Source organism: Chlorocebus sabaeus, chromosome 11 (genome assembly GCF_047675955.1).
Source record: "Chlorocebus sabaeus isolate Y175 chromosome 11, mChlSab1.0.hap1, whole genome shotgun sequence".
NCBI classification, from domain to species: domain Eukaryota; kingdom Metazoa; phylum Chordata; class Mammalia; order Primates; family Cercopithecidae; genus Chlorocebus; species Chlorocebus sabaeus.
Genome location: NC_132914.1, coordinates 80,252,006 through 80,269,582, shown reverse-complemented (window position 1 = coordinate 80,269,582; position 17,577 = coordinate 80,252,006). Strand labels below are relative to the sequence as shown.

Genomic DNA, 17,577 nt, shown 5'->3' with positions numbered 1-17,577 from the left:
CTATAATATTGTAGGAAACAAGTTTAGAAGATGCAGTAGTAGAATTATTATGAGACAAATGAAATGCAGGCACTAGATAGTGAAAAAAAGAGAAAAAAACTTCTATTTTATAACATGCAATGACAGGCAGCCCTTTTAGCACTCAGGGAAAATCACCATGGAACTACTTTTTTGTACAGCTGAGGTACCCAAAAATACTAGGCATAAGAAAATCCTGAAGTACTTCATATAGGAAAACCTATAAAAATAAAAATAAATTTGGTAGCAAACTTAAATTAGTTGACTACTATTTTAACATGGCATTACAACTGCATTGTGAAACAAAATCAGGAGTTGTACCATCCTGCATTAATGCTGTAAAGATAATGCACTGCAACCCTAGGTTTGTAAACATAGACACACAATAACAGAAATTAAAAAATGAATTTGTGGTTGTTCGAGTATCTCCATTATTTTATTATTTCCATTCTTTTACACTTGCAGCCTGTCACTGATTTATTTTTACTAGCTAGAAGCTAGGAGACGGAATTATTCTACTAGTATATTAGCTTTATTTCCTTATATTTAATTTCTGTCCACTTTTAAGTTTACTACTTGATAGTTACTAATACATCAAAGCCAACAGTGATTAAAAAAAAAAACAAAAAAAACAAAAAAAAACAAAAACACTTTTTCCCCCAAGGGATCAGCTAAAGTAAATGCGTTTTGGCTCCCTAAAAGAAATTCCAACTGCAAATCTGGCAGAAATAAGCACATCTTACACAATATCAAACCAGCTATATACTTCGCCTCACTAAACACATGACTCACTACTAATGACAAAGCAGAGTGTGACAGAGTTGTTATGTAACCTCATTCTAGACTGATTAAGGCCAAGGCGCAACGAAATGAGACAGCCATCCTTTGCACCCTCTACAGCTTATCCTCGGCCTCAATATTTGGGATTTACAGGCTGGTGTACATCCATATTTTCCAAAAAGCAAGATTTTTGAGGTCAAAATGTAAACTTCTAAAACTTCAAAATGACATGCTCAGTGAGGAATACATTATCATTTAGAATGAAGAGAAGCAAATGTTTTATTATAAACTATGCATAAGGCAAGGAGCTAGATGCTTTCCTGATGAGATCTCATTTAAACTCCACACTGAACTTGAAAAACCAACTGTGCAATGCCATCCCTGTTAAAATCCTATTAAAATTACTAAAGGAAAATATAACACACAGCCCCTTTAATAGGACTGATTTGAATGAGAAGGTAGGAATATAGCATGAGGCTAAATCTGCAATAACAAAGTCCATCTCCTCTTAAGATGTTCTTTACCAGCAAAACCTAGATTTCATATCAACATTAATAGTAAATGTGGGGGACGTGGAAAAAAGCTATCAACCACTCACCATAATGCATGTAACAGTTTCCTTTGGTGGGATCCAGCTCAATAGCCTTCAAGAAGAGCTTTTCAGCCTCACTCTTACGACCCTTGAAAAACAAAGAAAATGGATGATTCAGCAACAGATCATGAGGGATTCTTCATTGCCTGCGCCTAACTGAAGTAGCCAAATGTCTACTTCGTAATCATCATAGGAAAGAAAAAAAAAAACATTTTGTTTTTATCTAAATGAGGATGATCAAGGGAAAAGTGTTGAGAGAGAACACTGAGGTCTGAGCCCTAGAAGGCATGAAGAATATATAACAGAAGATGAGAATGGCCTACCAAAAACATCAGGCCAGGAAAGCAAGAGACAAGGTGAAAAAAACAAAAAAAAAGGTTTCATGGAAACCAGAAAGACAAGATAGTTTTAAAGAAACATTATTGTTATTTTCTATTTTATTTTCTCCCTTTGTTTCCTCTTCATTCCTTCTTTTTCTTTGTAAAGAACTGTGGCCATTTTAAATTTTGAGATGATTTTGTCATCCTTTATGAAGAAAAGAAGTCACAGTTTGGTGAATCTCAAGCAGCTACTATTTATCCTTGCTGCCCTCATTCAGGACTAAAATTCTGCTAATCCAGGATTTAATCTAAAGCTAGGTCACCTTCTTTGTTGTAGTTTTAAGTAAATATTACCATCATATGCACAAGAAAAAGCAAAAAATGGGAAAATGTTTACATACAACAAATTGACTTTTCATTAAAGACTACTACAGGGGAAACAGATTTTAAAAGTATACATTCTTCACCTAGTTATCGCCTCTGAACCACAGTTACCTCCACTGTAACACAGAGGGATGGCACAAGACAGGAGAACAACCCTAAGAAGCACTTTCCTGGAACAGTTCTATCTTGTTTGGCATCGGTGGGATGAAGATGTACAGTGACTGTGAAGGGTAGTAAGGCACTGGGTGGTGCCCAAAGCCACAGACCATGGTAAAGACAAATGACCTCATCTGCCTGTTCCTAATTTATATACTCTCTACCTACATAAACTTCAGGCAATGTTTTTTGCTCACTTTGCATATATTTTTAAAACTGTTAGAGGTATATAATTAACCTAATATGCTACATTAGGGGTGTCTAATCTTTTGGCTTTCCTCGGCCACATTGGAAGAAGAAGAATTGTACACACATAAAGTACACTAACACTAAAGATAACTGATCAGTTTTTTTTTTTAAAGGTTCATGCATAACTCTCATAAAGTTTTAAGAAAGTTTATGAATTTGTGTTGGGCTGTGTTCAAAGCTGTCCTGGGCTGCATGCTGCCTGCAGGCTGCGGGTTGGACAACTTGTGCTACATACTAGGCAGCTTTGACTCTTTTCTCCATACTCCCTCTCCTTTTGTTCATTCCCTCATTTAAAAAATAAACTCACTGTTGCTACGTCCTTCATTAACTCATTATTCTAGTAGCTAGGACATAGCCTAGTGTCTCTAACACCTATAGCTAGTGATAAGCAAAGGGTCAGACAACTGACTTCCTCATTTTTTCTATCAATTCAGTAATGCTACTCTATTCAGTAACTCCTCCTTAAATCGCAAATCTTGTCAAATACCAATAATTAAAATTTTTAAATTCCCTGCAATGTTTCCCCCAATATTTTAACTTCAAAGGAAAGCACAGACAGAATGTTTCCTATACATACACTTTCATAAAGTTACAAATAAGAAGAATTAGCAAGAATCTTACCAATTAAGTTTCCCTAAATGATTTAGTAACTGTAACAAATCAGGCAGTCAAATGTATGAACTAGGAGCACAGATTCTAGGGAAGCAGAACAGCTCCCATACTTGTTTAGCTATGTGACCCTTGGAAAATTATTTCCTCTCATAACTATAATTTATTTAATACAAAAAAAAAAAAAGAGGACAGGCAGAGCATACGATTTTTAGGGTAATGCAACCATTTCATCTGATACTATAATGGTAGATACATGCCATTAAGCACTTGTCCAAATTCATAGAATACTCAACACAAAGAGCGAACTGCAATATCAACTGTAGACTGTAATTCACTCATCAACTGTAACAAATCTACCACACCAAAGTAAGTTGCTCATAATAGGGGAAACTGTATATCTGGGGTTGTGGGAAGGTGAGGAGGTTTATGGGAACACTCTGTACTTTCTGCTCAATTTTTAATAACCTAAAACTACTCTCAAATAGTCTTAATTTTTTAAAAGGATAATAATAAAACCTATCTCCTAGGATTTCTGATTTATCTGATACGATACATGTAAATTAACTATTATACTACCTACGTATATGTTTGTAATAAATGTTAACTGCTACTTTATATGTACACACACTCACATATATTTGATAGTATGCAAAAAATGCAGAGTTATAAATGACAAATAATGTATTTAGTTTTATATATAGCCCCCAAAACACAAGGTCATCTAACAAAATCATCACTGGAAAGCAATATACAAAGAACTTGCAAAAAATGATACTTTAAGAAAAAAGATGTAAAATGAAAGCTATCATCAGTAAAGCACACATATACAAATGTCATATGCAAAGATTTAAAAAGGAAGCTTCCACTTAAGGTTTAAGAACAGAAAAGAAGGAACTGGCTCTTTTATCAATGCCACAGCAAACAGGGTAGTAAAAATCTCTCTGTATAGTCCATTGGCAAAACAACATTATGAGATTTTTAAAACATGCAGCAAAACTCAGAGGACAGTACCCTCTTGTTGCTCAGTAGATCAAATGTTTAAATGCAATGAGTCTCACGCTTTCCTAGATGCAAAATAAACACATTGAAGGCCAGAACATTCTTTCTAGGGGGAGACATTGTACCATCACACAAAAATCCATCTTTCTGATTTGACCACTATTTATTTAGCCAAGTGCCGAATGATAAAGAGGAAAAGACAGTTCTCAGGAGAGTACAGTAAGCCCTCACTTCATGTGGTCAATCCGTTCTTGGAAACAGCAGCTTCAAGTGAAATGACATAGGATGAAACCACTTTTTTTTTCCTCATCAGCATTCTAACAAAACAACATCAAACAAAACAATGTTATTTCAAGGATCTGCTGTTCATCCTCTTGCTTTATTAAAGTTGCAGTGTCCAAGAATATATCAACTACGTTAAGTGATGACTTGCGGTATATAAAATTAAAAGCCAACCAGGGATAAAGGTTGCTGGTTTGTAGGAGGGAAGCATGAGGAAGAAGAGGTAATATTATGTTTAATCAAATTTACTATTTCAGCTGTTATTGCTCTAGATGGTTGACAGTTAAAGTGAAGAAAAAGTCATTTCTCACCAGACTTTTCCTTGTGTCTTTCAGATTATGTCAGCATTCTGCACAAACAAGCATTATTCCTCATTTTGTTTACTGGCTGACATGTCTGAACACAAGTACTGGTTCGGAAATGAAGAAAAAGGGACTGTATTGAGTATTAAAAACAACCAATATTTATTGAACTCACAAAAAAAAAAAAAAAAAAAAAAAAAAAAAAACCACTATCCCAATTAGGAAAAGGCCTGGTCAGGTCCACTCTGATTGGTATCAATAAAACATAGAAATGTAAGAGAAGTATTCAGTAAAGTTTGTTTAGCCTAATCTGTATCATGGGATCAGTATTAAGCTAATTCATTTTGTTTTCTTAACTAAACTGGATGCCACTACCACTGTTTAGCTCAGGTGCCCGGCTGAGTGGATGTACAAGGCAAGTGGCATTTCTCCCAATGACTGATCAATGGTTTATCTAACTACAAAATACACAATATAAAGACACACACATATTGTCATACACACACACACAGTCCTTCAATTATTTCTAAAACTTCCCTTAAAGCAGGGAGGAATATTAAATGTAAGAGATAATTAGACTATTATGGCTTCAGCTTAAATTGTTTTATTTTTAAAGAGTAAACTATACTCAGACATTTATCCCTTATCTTTAGTGACAAATTATTTATTACATCAATTACCCAACTCTGTAGTGTGTCTTGATAACCACAACTCAGAAATATTTTACCAAATGACACCTGAAGGCACCAAGCCCTTTCATTGTTGCATTGCATTATGAATACGACTTTGAGTGTTTATGTAAATACGTATTTTTTATATATTTAAATATGTAAATTTTAGTATTTCAATTTATAATAGGAAATATGTGTATTTTGGTCTTCATCCCCAATTCCTGGTATAGAACTTCTAACATCCTTGTAGTTTCTTGAGCTATAGGGGTGCTAGGAGAATCTTTTGCTCTAATATTTGGTCTTTTACCCTAGTTTCCTGATACACAGCTTCTAATTCTTCGAAATTTCCTAGGGAATAGAGGTGTCTTTTGTTCTTATGAGGCAAATCTTGATAGGCTCCTGGATGGGGGCTGGTCACCAGGAAGATCAAGCCATGATTAGAAACTTGGAATTTTCAGCTCTACCCCTTCCCACTATTCTCTGGGAAGAGGAGAAGGGATGGAGGCTGAGTTAATAATTTGTTAGGCCTGCATGAAGAAGCCTCCATAAATATCCCTGAATTACAGGATTTGGAAAGCTTCTGTACTGATGAATAAAAACATGTCTATACCCCAGTAGGGTGGCACAACTCAATTCCACCAGGACAGAAGTTCCTATGCTAAGGATGTTTGCAAACCTCCCCCTGTGTATCTCTTTATCTGGCTGTTCAATCGTCTCCTTTAAAATATCCTTTGTAGTATTTTGGCAATAGTAAGTCATCTGTTGTCCTGGGATCTGTGAGTCATGCTAGCAAACTGGACCCGGGAAGAGAGGGTCATGGGAACCTCCAATTTGTAGTCGTGTTGTATAGAAGTTGTGGGTAACCTGGAAACCTACAACTTGGATTGGCACCTAAAGTGGGGCAGCAGTTTTGTGAGACTGAGTCCTTAACTGTGAGGTCTGCACTAACTCTGGTTAGTGTCAGAATTTAATAGCAGGGCATCCTGTTGGTGTCTGCTGGACAACGGCTTGGTTTGTGGTAACTCTGATGATTGGTTTGTGGGGAATTCTCACACTGACACTTGTATTAGAAGTGTTCTAAGTTGAGAGCATAATAGGAAAAAATAGTTTTTTCCTACTATACATAAATATGAATATATAATACATTTATATGGTAAATATATAATACATTTATATGTAAATAGATATAATACATTTATGTATAAATATATGTATATATACACTTTTTTCCCAAATGTAATTAGTGCATTAATCTTGTTCTATAAACTAACACAAATCTTTACCTTTTCTTCTATAGCCATCCAAGTATTCCGTAAATACAATAACCAGTCAACATATAAACAGGCTACTATGATTTCTTTTCTTTTTCTTTTTTTTTTTTCCATGAGACAGAGTCCCAAGAGTCTCACTCTGTCACCCAGGCTGGAGTGCAGTGGTGCGATCTCAGTTTACTGCAACCTCTGTCTCCTGGGTTCAAGCCATTCTCATGTCTCGGCTTCTGGAGAAGCTGGGACTACAGCGTGCACCACCACACCCAGTTAATTTTTGTATTTTTAAGTAGACATAGGTTTTTACCATGTTGGCCAGGCTAGTCTTGAACTCCTGGTCTCAAGTGATCCAGCTGCCTTGGTCTCCCAAAGTGGGATTACAGGTGTGAGCCACCATGCATGGCCCTATTTTCTTTATATAACTTAATAGCTTATATTTGCTACTTAGTTATTGATGTTCACATGTTATTAGTAAATTACAGAGCTGTGAACAAAGTAGTAACTTCTCCATTTCGTATCTGGAAAATGTCGTATCAGCTAAGGTTTCTAAAATGATAAAAATAGTTCTTCCGAACTAGCTCACATTCTCAAACAAATATTTATATCTTAGCTGGTGATTACCTATACCTTCAGCATCAGTAGGAATACCAACTAGAATAAAATCAAGAACAAACCAGATAACTTCATTTCAGTGGCCCTACTCTTTATTTAGAGGCTGCTTCAAGTCTGGGGAAGGAACAGTCTCTTAAGTAGTGTGTTCTAGCAGCCACTTCCATATGTCTGGTGTTTACTCCTTGGGAATTTCTTAAAATTATGAGTGTCTGTTATTTTTCACAACCAATGCAAATCATATTTTCATTTCACTTTCAAATGTTATCTCTATACGAATAACAAATATGAAAGGGAAGCAGCTGAAAAAACAGGTCCAAAAACTTATGTGCAGTTTGAAAAATATGTTTAACAATGCATTATAGTTAAATGAGTGTAAAAATTTGTGATGACCATAATTTACAAATAAAAGGACCATTATTTGATAGTTTTAAAAATGTTTTTAAAAATTTTATTGATACAAGTATTTGTACATATTTATGTGTTACATGTGACATTCTGTTACATGTGATATTCCCGTATAATGACCAAGTCAGAGTGTGTTGAGGTGGGGTGTCCATCACCTTGAGTGTAAATATTTATCATTTCTGTATGCTGAAAACATTTCAAATCCTCTCTTCTAGCAGTCTGAACATACAATACATTGGTGTTAAGTACAATCACCATATTCTGCTATAGAAAATTACAACTTTTTTCTTCTAATGTTTGTGCCCATTAACAAACCTTTTTTATCTCCCCCTCTCACTACCACACACAAACCCTTCTCAACTTTTTGTATCTGAGTCTTTTTAAGCATCACAGTATTTTTATGTGATATGTTTTCAGGATAAAAAAGTGTTTCCTCCTCAAACAAAAAAAGAAACCATGAAAAAAACCCCTAACAGTTCAACTTATTCTTACAAACCAAGATGATTTATATAAAACCATTTAAGTGTAATGGCCTCTCCCCAATGTTATATACTATGAGTCAGAGCTAACCTTAACTAGAGGCAAAGTAAAGGGACAGGGCAGTGGTAACTTTCATGATTAGTTTATCTGCATATTACAAAATATTTCCCCATCAAATTGTCAGATACCCAAAATGTGACCATGAGTTTCATTTTCTTAGGGCTAGATTAGTACATCTTCTGGAAAGCTTTTAAAATATAATAAATATTATATAAACATCATAAATAGAAATTACAGAATAGAGCTACCTGATACAGCAATGATCTGGCTGAACAGTTAACTGATATTAATGTTTGTCCTCCCTTAATTATCATTCAAGTCCCACTTTCCATAAATGTCTGGTCTTCTGTGCCCTCTTTTCCTAAACATCTTAAAGTAGAGGATGGCTGAAAGATATTTATAGTGTCATAGGACCTAAGCTGATTGAAAAATTATATCAAGTGACACCAAGGGCAGCTAGAGGTCAAAGTGAGTGCTTCACACTGTTCAAGGACAACATCCAGATTCAGTGAGGAGACCTCACAAGGAAGGAATGATTTCCTTGGTATGCCCAGAGCAAGGCTGGACTCCTGAGCAAATCTTCCCTGAAGCCCATCCCCAGTCCCACTGCAGAGTCATCAGGCTTTAAGGTGGTGGTAGCTCAGATCAGATGGCCAGGACAACCTCTTTCCCAGCTTTGTGAGCACCATTATGCCTCCCAAATTTAGGTTAACCCCTGGGAAAGGAGGAAGTCACAAAACTGGCTGAAATTAAATGGCTGACCAAGTGGGAATAAAAGACTGCAGCAGACTGAGCTTCACTCCAAGATAAAGAAGGAGATCATCACACTCAGCTGCCTCTCCGGCATGGGAGCCAGATACGTTACATGAGCAAAGGGCACATATGAATAGTTTGCAAATACCAAAAAATAATGGTCAGAATTTCTAAAGAAACATGTATTCGGGTTTACCTAAAATGTAAATTGATACAAGGAGATGTTATTCATCTATCAAAAAATTTTGCAAATAAAGAGAGAATTCAATATTCCTGAGGGTTCATAAAAACAGGTGTTCATATGACACATTGTTAAAAAACAGTAATATGTAACAAAACCATCCTGGGGGAAATTTGACACATATGAAAAGCATTAAATCACAGACACACTAGCCAACTGATTCTATTTCTATGCATTTGTTCTAAGAAAATACCTGTAAATACAAAGAAGTTGTTATTCATTTTTATTATAATACTGTTTATACAAACTCAATGTCCACCAGCATGAACTTGATTAACCAAAAATCATTTCAATGAAATACAATGTTTCTATTAAAATGATTGTGTAGGAAATTATTTAAACCACAAAAGGTCTTCAAGATCCAGTGCTAAATGAAATAAGCAGGCTGTAAATTATAGTTTATAACCTAATAACATTTTCTTAATTGTACCATCTATAAAATTGGCTCATTTTACTGTAGGGATTTCAAAGGTGAATAAAAAGATTAGTCACTGGATCTTTCGATACTGACGAGGAGAGAACACATCTAGTGTAGACTGTTAAAAAAAATGCACTATGCTATTGGTCAAAATAAGTGCCTGAAGACCACAGTACATCTAAGTACTGAGAAATGAAAGAGAAGGCTTCAGAGATGTGATGTTTCACTCTATAAAAATGGTTTCAGTTCCTGCTATGTGATAGGCTGGGTTCCAGGCCTTGGTAATCAAGACAAAGTTCCTTCCCTGGTGCAGCTCACATTTTAGTGGTGGAATCTTTAGTTTACACATGAGTAGGTAACACTGTCAGTCTTAAGTGTTTTGTGAAAAAGAACGCGGAAGAGAGCAATGCACAACTGGATGGGGTGGGGATGGTTATGTGTGATAAAGTGACAAAGGAAGGCCTTTAGTGATATTTGAAGAGTGACTTAAGGGAGTAGGCAGGGCATGCAAATATCTGGCATATTTCGAGTTTGGGGGTCTGTAAAGGAAAACATCATGGCAGCAATTGAACAAATCCCATAAAAATTGTGAGTCAGGAGTATGACAGGAGGGACCAGATTGCGCAGGGCCTAGTGGGTTCAAGGAGCACAACATTTCTTTGTCTTTTTTCTTGTCTTCTTCTTTTTTTTTTTTGGTAGTGAAAATTCATTTCAATTTGAATGCCACAGATTGCTTTTACTCATATTGTTTTCTTAGGTGTTAACCAAGAAAGGGTCAAACAGCCTCTGGGAACTGTGCAAATATGGAATGCTTCACGAATTTATGTGACGTCCTTGTACAGGAGCCATGAAATCTTTTCTGTGTCCTTTCCCTTTTAGTGTATATGCTGCTGAATTGGCCCCTGGAGTGTCTTTTGATAAGGAACATCATGAAGGATGTGAAATAGATGCACAATACGATCTCACTTATAAATTTTAGAAAACACTCTAGATTTTGGGTAGAAAACTGTCTGTAGGGAGACCTCTTAGAACATTAATACTCCACAGCTTAAATAAAAGTGATAGCAGTGGAACTAATGAGAAATGAGTAGATTCAGGATCTCTTTCAAAGACAAGTGGCCAGTGGATCAGGTGTGGATATAATGGAAAAAGAAGAGTCAAAGATGGCTCCACCTTTAAAAAAAAAAAAAAAAAATTACAGATGGGGTCTCACTCTGTTGCCTTGGCTGGAGTGTAGGGGCATGATCATAGCTCACTGCAACCTTAAAATTCAGGGTTCAAGTGACCCTCCCGACTCAGCTTCCCAAGTTGCTAGAACTACAGGTACACACCACTATGCCCGTCTAATCTGAATTCACAAATTTTCACTTGCTGTACATAGGTGAATGCAGGTACCATTTATTCACATGGGAAAGACTGTATGAAAGCAAATGTTGATAGGAAGGTGCATGTGTAGTGGAGTGATAAGAGTTCTGTGTGATTGAGAAGATAGGATAAAAGAGTACAGAAGAAATTCAGAAACACCAACTAGATAGGGTGCCATAGACCGAGAATTGGCAAGACATAAGAATACTGGAAATCTGATACCTTGCAATGAGAAGAAAGTAAAAGAAGACGACTTGCAAGAATCCCAAGAAGGGGGGAAAATGGGAAAAGCAACAGCAAAAAACTCATCTACTTACATTTTAATGTTTTCAATTAAAAATATAAAAAGCATTATAACAAGTAAACATACAGGATCATTTTAAATAACCATTTCAAATCATAAGTAACTCACCTTTCATAAATATATATTTAAATATCTGGGATTCTTAGAATTCAAATTGAACTGTTGTTTTCTACACAGAGTTGACATTATGAGTAAAAAAAGTTAGATTTTAAGGTATAAACACAACATGGTTGACTTCTATAAATATTACATAAATGAAGGCGTTTACCTTATCAGATTTCCTATAATGTTACCATTTTAATTTACTTTCTACATCTGTTCACTTGTATATTTTCCTTGTAAATTAAAGGGGTCACCCACACATACTATAGTAACATTTCAGTGGAGATAATTTGATAGGCACAACCACAACTTAAGCTCCACCTGAGAAAATTACTTAGGTCGCTATACTGTGTCATGACACTAAGCTCAAAGTAGAGTTAAAACCAACATCTTGTCATAAGGGTTATCCATTCATAATCTCAGCTGATGAAAAAAGTATTCAGATATTTCATTAAAACATCTGAGGAAGCTAAGGTGAAGTAAGTAGAAACTATGTCTGAATCAAATTTACAATAAAGTTACACATAAATACAAGTATATCCTAAAATTTCATTTTTAAATTATGAAAATCCTTCTAGATATTAAAATGTGCTGTTCTCAGACTTTAGAATTATGCATAGAATTTACCTCTGAATTACAAACCAAAGTGTCTGCTTTTAATTAAAACAACGAAATTTCCACAATACATTAAATGTATTCATTGATTCCTTTCATTCCAATGAATATGTGTTGGGCACCTACCATGTTCCCAGTGCTGTGTTGAGCCCTAGAATGAAAACAGTGATTAGGAGCAGACACAACTCCTGCCCCGTTGAGGCACGAAAAACTTCAGGTGCTAAGAGTATGACGAACACAATTGATGGCCATTTGACCTATAACAGTTGGTCTAATTTAGTGGAAGTACTCAAGGAAGGTTTCCAAAAGAATTGATGCTTGATCTAAAAATCAAAATATGTGTATGATTAACTAATTGAAGCAGAAATGAAAGTATTCTAAGTGGAGGCACAGCAAAGGTAAAATATCTGTGGCAGAAAAACAAAAACACTGCGTGAAGCCCAGGGTGAGTGAGGGAGAGAGGAGTGAAGGTGAACCATACACAAATGCAGGGAAGAACAGGGCACACCTGGCATATTGGTCATAGTAAGATAGTAAAATATTAGCTGCTGTTTTGTGAGTATCACTCTGAAGGTACTAAGGATAAGAAAGTGGAATGGGAACAGAAGGTAAGTAGACAGGTGACAATGAAAGCAAGATTAGTGGACTGACATGAGAGAGATTTATACAAAACAGACAGAATAACATGGATAGAACAGAGATAATGCAACTAGGGCAATGGAGTAGCAAGGGTGACCCCCTAAGTTTTTGGACCAAAACCAAAGGGAAGATAGTAAATAATGGAAGGGAGCCAAGTTTAGTGGGTAGGATTATAAGCTTAGTTTTGAGAATTGTTGAGATTGGCCCCTTTTGAGATACCTGAGATGTCAAGGGTGTGTTTTACTAGGCTGAATCAAGAGGTTGACAGTAAAGTGAAATACAGTCTCAAGAAAATAGCAGAAGTCAATTGTATCTAATGCTGAAAAACATCCACTAGATTTCATAACATGATCACTGGTAACTGCAGGAAGGTATGTTTAACAGGTATGGAAGCCAGAAGAAGTGGGTGTTATTTGGGAAGCTGTGGGTAAGAAAACAGACAGAACAATTACAGACAACTGCCAACATACCTGGCTGTGAAGGAAAGAGGAGCAACAGTGTCAGTGGAAGGAAAGGAGACACAATCAGGGTTGTTTTAAAAGAACATAAAACATAAATGACAAGGGGGCATAAAAATTAATATGTATGGTTTTTGTTGTTGTTGTTGTTGTTAGTTTAGTTTAAAACTAGAAGAGGAAATAACCCAAAAATCTATTTGTCTTAGATAACTTGAAAACTATGGCCACGACTAAATTAAGCCTGCCCAGAATTCTTTAAGCTGAGCCTTTTTCCTCCTGGGTGCTCTAACAACACTTGATTCCTACTTTTGTTGTGACACTTACCATATGTACTCTAATTACCATTTGTAATCTCTTTTGCTCATTGTAAACCAATTTAGTAGAATTGTTTAATCAACACTTATCCAAGGACCAGATGCATAGTAGGTGGTCAAAGATGCATGAAGAATGCTAAACATCTTGCAAAAGCAAACATTCAAAACACTTTTCTTAAATGCATACTCTCTTTATGAAATGTTGTTGCTCAAATGATGGATGGCATAGTTTCCGTGGTAGATCTGACTAAATCTTGAGACCTGAGTGATCCTCATAGCTTCATGCCACTGCCATCATTGGTAACAACTCCTCTCCATAAGGAAAACAAAAAAAAAAATGCAAATTTTATTAGCATTCTGTGATCCATAAGATGGCACCAAAAGTTCATGAAAAACTGGTTTCCAATAGGAAACTTTACTTTAGATGGATAAAGTGGTCAATGTGATCTCCACTTAGGGAATCAGTGCAATTAGAAAACCCTGAAATATTAGCTATTAGCCATGACTCCAACCATTCAGCGTGGCTGTAAGTACAATGGGTGTTTCTCATTTGTTATCACCAGCACTATAAGCATTCACTGGATCATTTCTTCCAAACTACTTAGTGAAAACATGAGAAGTGCTATGCTGTTTGGCTCCCAAAGGGGAGGCCTGAGCTCACAGAACGGAGTTGACACTTGTACTGCAGAAGTTTAAACCCTGTGGGGATGGTAAGGAACACTGTCTTGTGAGAGTGGAAAGGCAGGAGCCTAAACAACAGCTGTTTTGCAGCTGGGTCACAAAGGAGAGCTAGAAATCCCTTGACACCATAAAAGGTAGCGGATGATGGGAAGGCAATCACAGTGCTTCCATTTGTCACTGGCAGAGTGCCACTTGCTGCTCTCAAATCCAAATGCTCTTGTAAGAGGATGAAACCAGATGTAAATAATTCTCTAATATACTATATATACACATATATATATAACGTATATATATGAAGTTTCAGCTATAAAGAACATAGAGGTTTAATTTATTTAGATGCTAAATTCTCTGATGATTTACCAGTGTACTGAAGATAGCATTGGATTTAATAACAGAAACCTAAGTTCTAGTCTGGTTCTGACACCGTAAAGATAAACAGCCATGAAAAACCACTGATCTGAGTACGTTTCTTTTTATTTTATTTTTTCAGTTGTAAATCCAAAGATCTGGGTTAACCAAACACGACTGGTTGCAATTCTCTATCAGAAAAATGGAATTCAATTCAGGGGAAGTGGTTAAACATTTAGATTAAAGAAAAAGTAACTTCTTAATTCGTGTCATCCTCTCTTGCTTCCACTGCTTTCCAGTCTACCATGGGGGAAAGGAATCAGCTCTTTTTCCCAGGCCCACGCAGTGGACACTAAGACTGGGGAAAGCAGTGAGACCTAAACTCAACTGTGTAGTTCACATTCTGTACTAATGAATGAAACTAAACAGAAGAGGGATAAATGACCCATTTATCTTCTGAAAGCAATTTCAAGGTAACGATGCACATCAAAGGTAGTGAATCTCAGAAAGGTTCTTAAGTGAACTAGGTCATATATGTACTGAAAAGTCTAAAATGTTCTTCTAAGTAATTCTGATTTTCCTGAAACTGCCCTGTCTATGACCACTGTTTCAATGTATTTATAACAGCACCCCCTTCCTGGTTGGGACAAAAGTCTACAGTTACCCTAATTCCTGTTTCTCTCTCACAATAATTCACAATTAGATGAGTCAAATGATGGCTCCATGACACTGCCATGTCCCACCAGATGAAACCACTAGGCTCCATTAGCAACATCAGTGAGGTCTCACTGTGACCTCAGCTTTCCATTCCCGAAGACACCCTTAACAACGAGAGCATTAACAAAGACATCCTCTCAGAGCAGAAGACCACGGGAATTTGCTAAGCATAATTAAGTTTCCATTCATCTTCTCCACTTACAAAAACACATTTTTTCAGGGGCCTGTTGTCACAGCACAGTGCAATTCTACTTTTCCCTTGTAGGTTATATCGTAAGAACAGAAACATTACAGGGCAACTTAGTTTGCATCAGGTGCTATTCTAAGTACTTTAGATGTATCGTCACATTACATCCTCATAAAAAGCCCTAAAATACTATTATAATCCTGGTTTTACAAAAGAAGAAACCGAGGCACAGAGAGGTTAAGTGTCTTGCCCAGGTACAGAAGCTTGATCTGGCAAAGTTGGGATTCACACAGAAACTATCTGGCTTCATAGTTCATGCTATTACATTGTAGGCATATTCCAGAAGTTCACTACGAGGAATCATTACGTTATTTTAAAACTAACTTTATAGCTTAAAGACAAACTCATGCTTCCACCCATTCCTTACCATGTATTTAGACTAGAGTACCTACTGTATGCCTGGCATTGAGTGCAACACTGGATAGGAAAAGATAAACTGAGGTAATTCCTACTCTTATACATGGTGGAACATCATGCCAACTCCAGAGGCAGGCCCTTATCAAATTGAAGATCATACTTAAAAGGGCTCTTGTTACACAAGTGCACAGTAGGGACATAAGGGAAAAACAGGGCCTCTATTCTGCACAAGTGAGTCAGGGGAGGTTGGAAAAAAGAGTAGGCATACTTAAGCTGACTCACAGATGGAGGAAAAATTGGCCAGGCATCAAAGCAACGGGCTATCTAGTCAGTCCAAGTGCTGGTGGCTTAAAATTTCTCTTTACAAGATCCAAATTAAGACAATTATTTAGAAATTCTGCTTAATGGAAAATTTTTCTTAATTTAACACTAGTTAAAAAGACCAGCAGTTTACAAATGTTAATTTGATACTAATCAATTCAAAACACATTTTTTTTTGACAAAACAGGGTTATATAACAACTAAACTTTATCAGATTTCTACTTCCTACCAGGCGAAAGATTCTTGAGTCACCTTCCGTGAACAATAATTTTCTGTGACTTACAAATAAAGAAAGATCTATACAAAACAGCAATGTTTAGTAAGCAATACTCATTCACTTTCGCTTCTCGAGCGTGAAGTGACTAGCGGTAGTCATATTAAGATTACAGAAACATTTAAACTAGGTGGAAAGGGGAAAACATGCACAAAGAGCCTGGCACATGACCAGCAGAACAAATCTGTATGTATAAATACAAGAGACAAGCATATCGCCGGACTGGACCATTCCCAAGTCCCAGAATTACGGTGTGCTAGAAGAAGCACACACATGTGTTCTGGCATTATTACAAAATGAAATTCTCTTTCTCTCTTTCTGACAGTGAGAGAAAATGTGTAATTTCACAAGAAAATGTGGGCCACTCACAGGAAAACATGAAGCAGAGGTGACATGGTGATGTAGAACAGAAAGTCTGAACTTCTTTGCCTCTATATAGACAATTTAATAGTAGTTCAGCTCAGAGCTAAATTACCACTGTCAACATCAAAAACACTCTTGACCTTAGAAGGAAAAAATGTGTGATGTGAGCTGAACAGGACTCGCTAAACATCAACATCCTGAATTATCTTCATCACATTGTACAGATTAATTGTCACCTGAGTTGGCAGGTTTATCTCTGAGGTGTAAGAGGGACTGAACAGACACTCCCAATCATTGCAGCATTTTCACCAAAGCAATTCAGGGGTACACAGGATGGCAGTTTAGTCAATTTGACACAATTCCTTGCACAACCGCTATAAATACAGTGCAAGCTTTGGAAGAACTATATTGACCTGCTCAACTTCTCAAAATGGAATGCAATTACACATTGGGGTATGTGGTGTCATGCCATGGAAAACCCAAACATGGAGCTTTAGCGATTTGAGGGAATATTTACGATACTAATTATTAAATTATCTAAAGTAATTTATATTTTAAAACAAGCACTGGTATGTTACAAAAAGAGAAGCAGTCACATAGAGGAAAGAATATGACCTTGGGAATCAGACATGAGCTTGATTATCTCGTGAAGGTTGATCCCTAGAAAAGTAGGACTACTTGGGCAAGTTACTTAAAATCTCCAGAAATTCAATTATTTACAGGGATAATATCATACCTCTCAATGAGACTGTAACAAAGATAGCACACATAAAGCTCTTATCACAGTGCACGGTACAGAGTAAGTGCTCAATAAATGCTAGCTATTATGATCTTTGTGTAATAGGGATAGCAGTAGCTAAATCTTAAGAG

At 36.4% G+C, this 17,577-nt stretch overlaps 1 protein-coding gene and 1 non-coding gene across 3 annotated transcripts in view; both read right to left on the bottom strand.

The window, feature by feature from the left end:
- The window catches only part of TMTC2 (transmembrane O-mannosyltransferase targeting cadherins 2), a 449,167-nt gene that overhangs the window by 101,412 nt on the left and 330,178 nt on the right, over nucleotides 1-17,577 (bottom strand). For both annotated transcript variants that reach the window (XM_008004151.3, XM_073020981.1), the window contains one exon: nucleotides 1,397-1,478. In XM_008004151.3, coding sequence (XP_008002342.2) covers nucleotides 1,397-1,478 — 82 coding nt within the window. The remainder of the gene's footprint in view (nucleotides 1-1,396; nucleotides 1,479-17,577) is intronic.
- On the bottom strand, nucleotides 10,400-10,504 carry LOC119624011 (U6 spliceosomal RNA). The gene has a single exon (XR_005240102.2). It is a non-coding gene; the product is annotated as a U6 spliceosomal RNA (small nuclear RNA).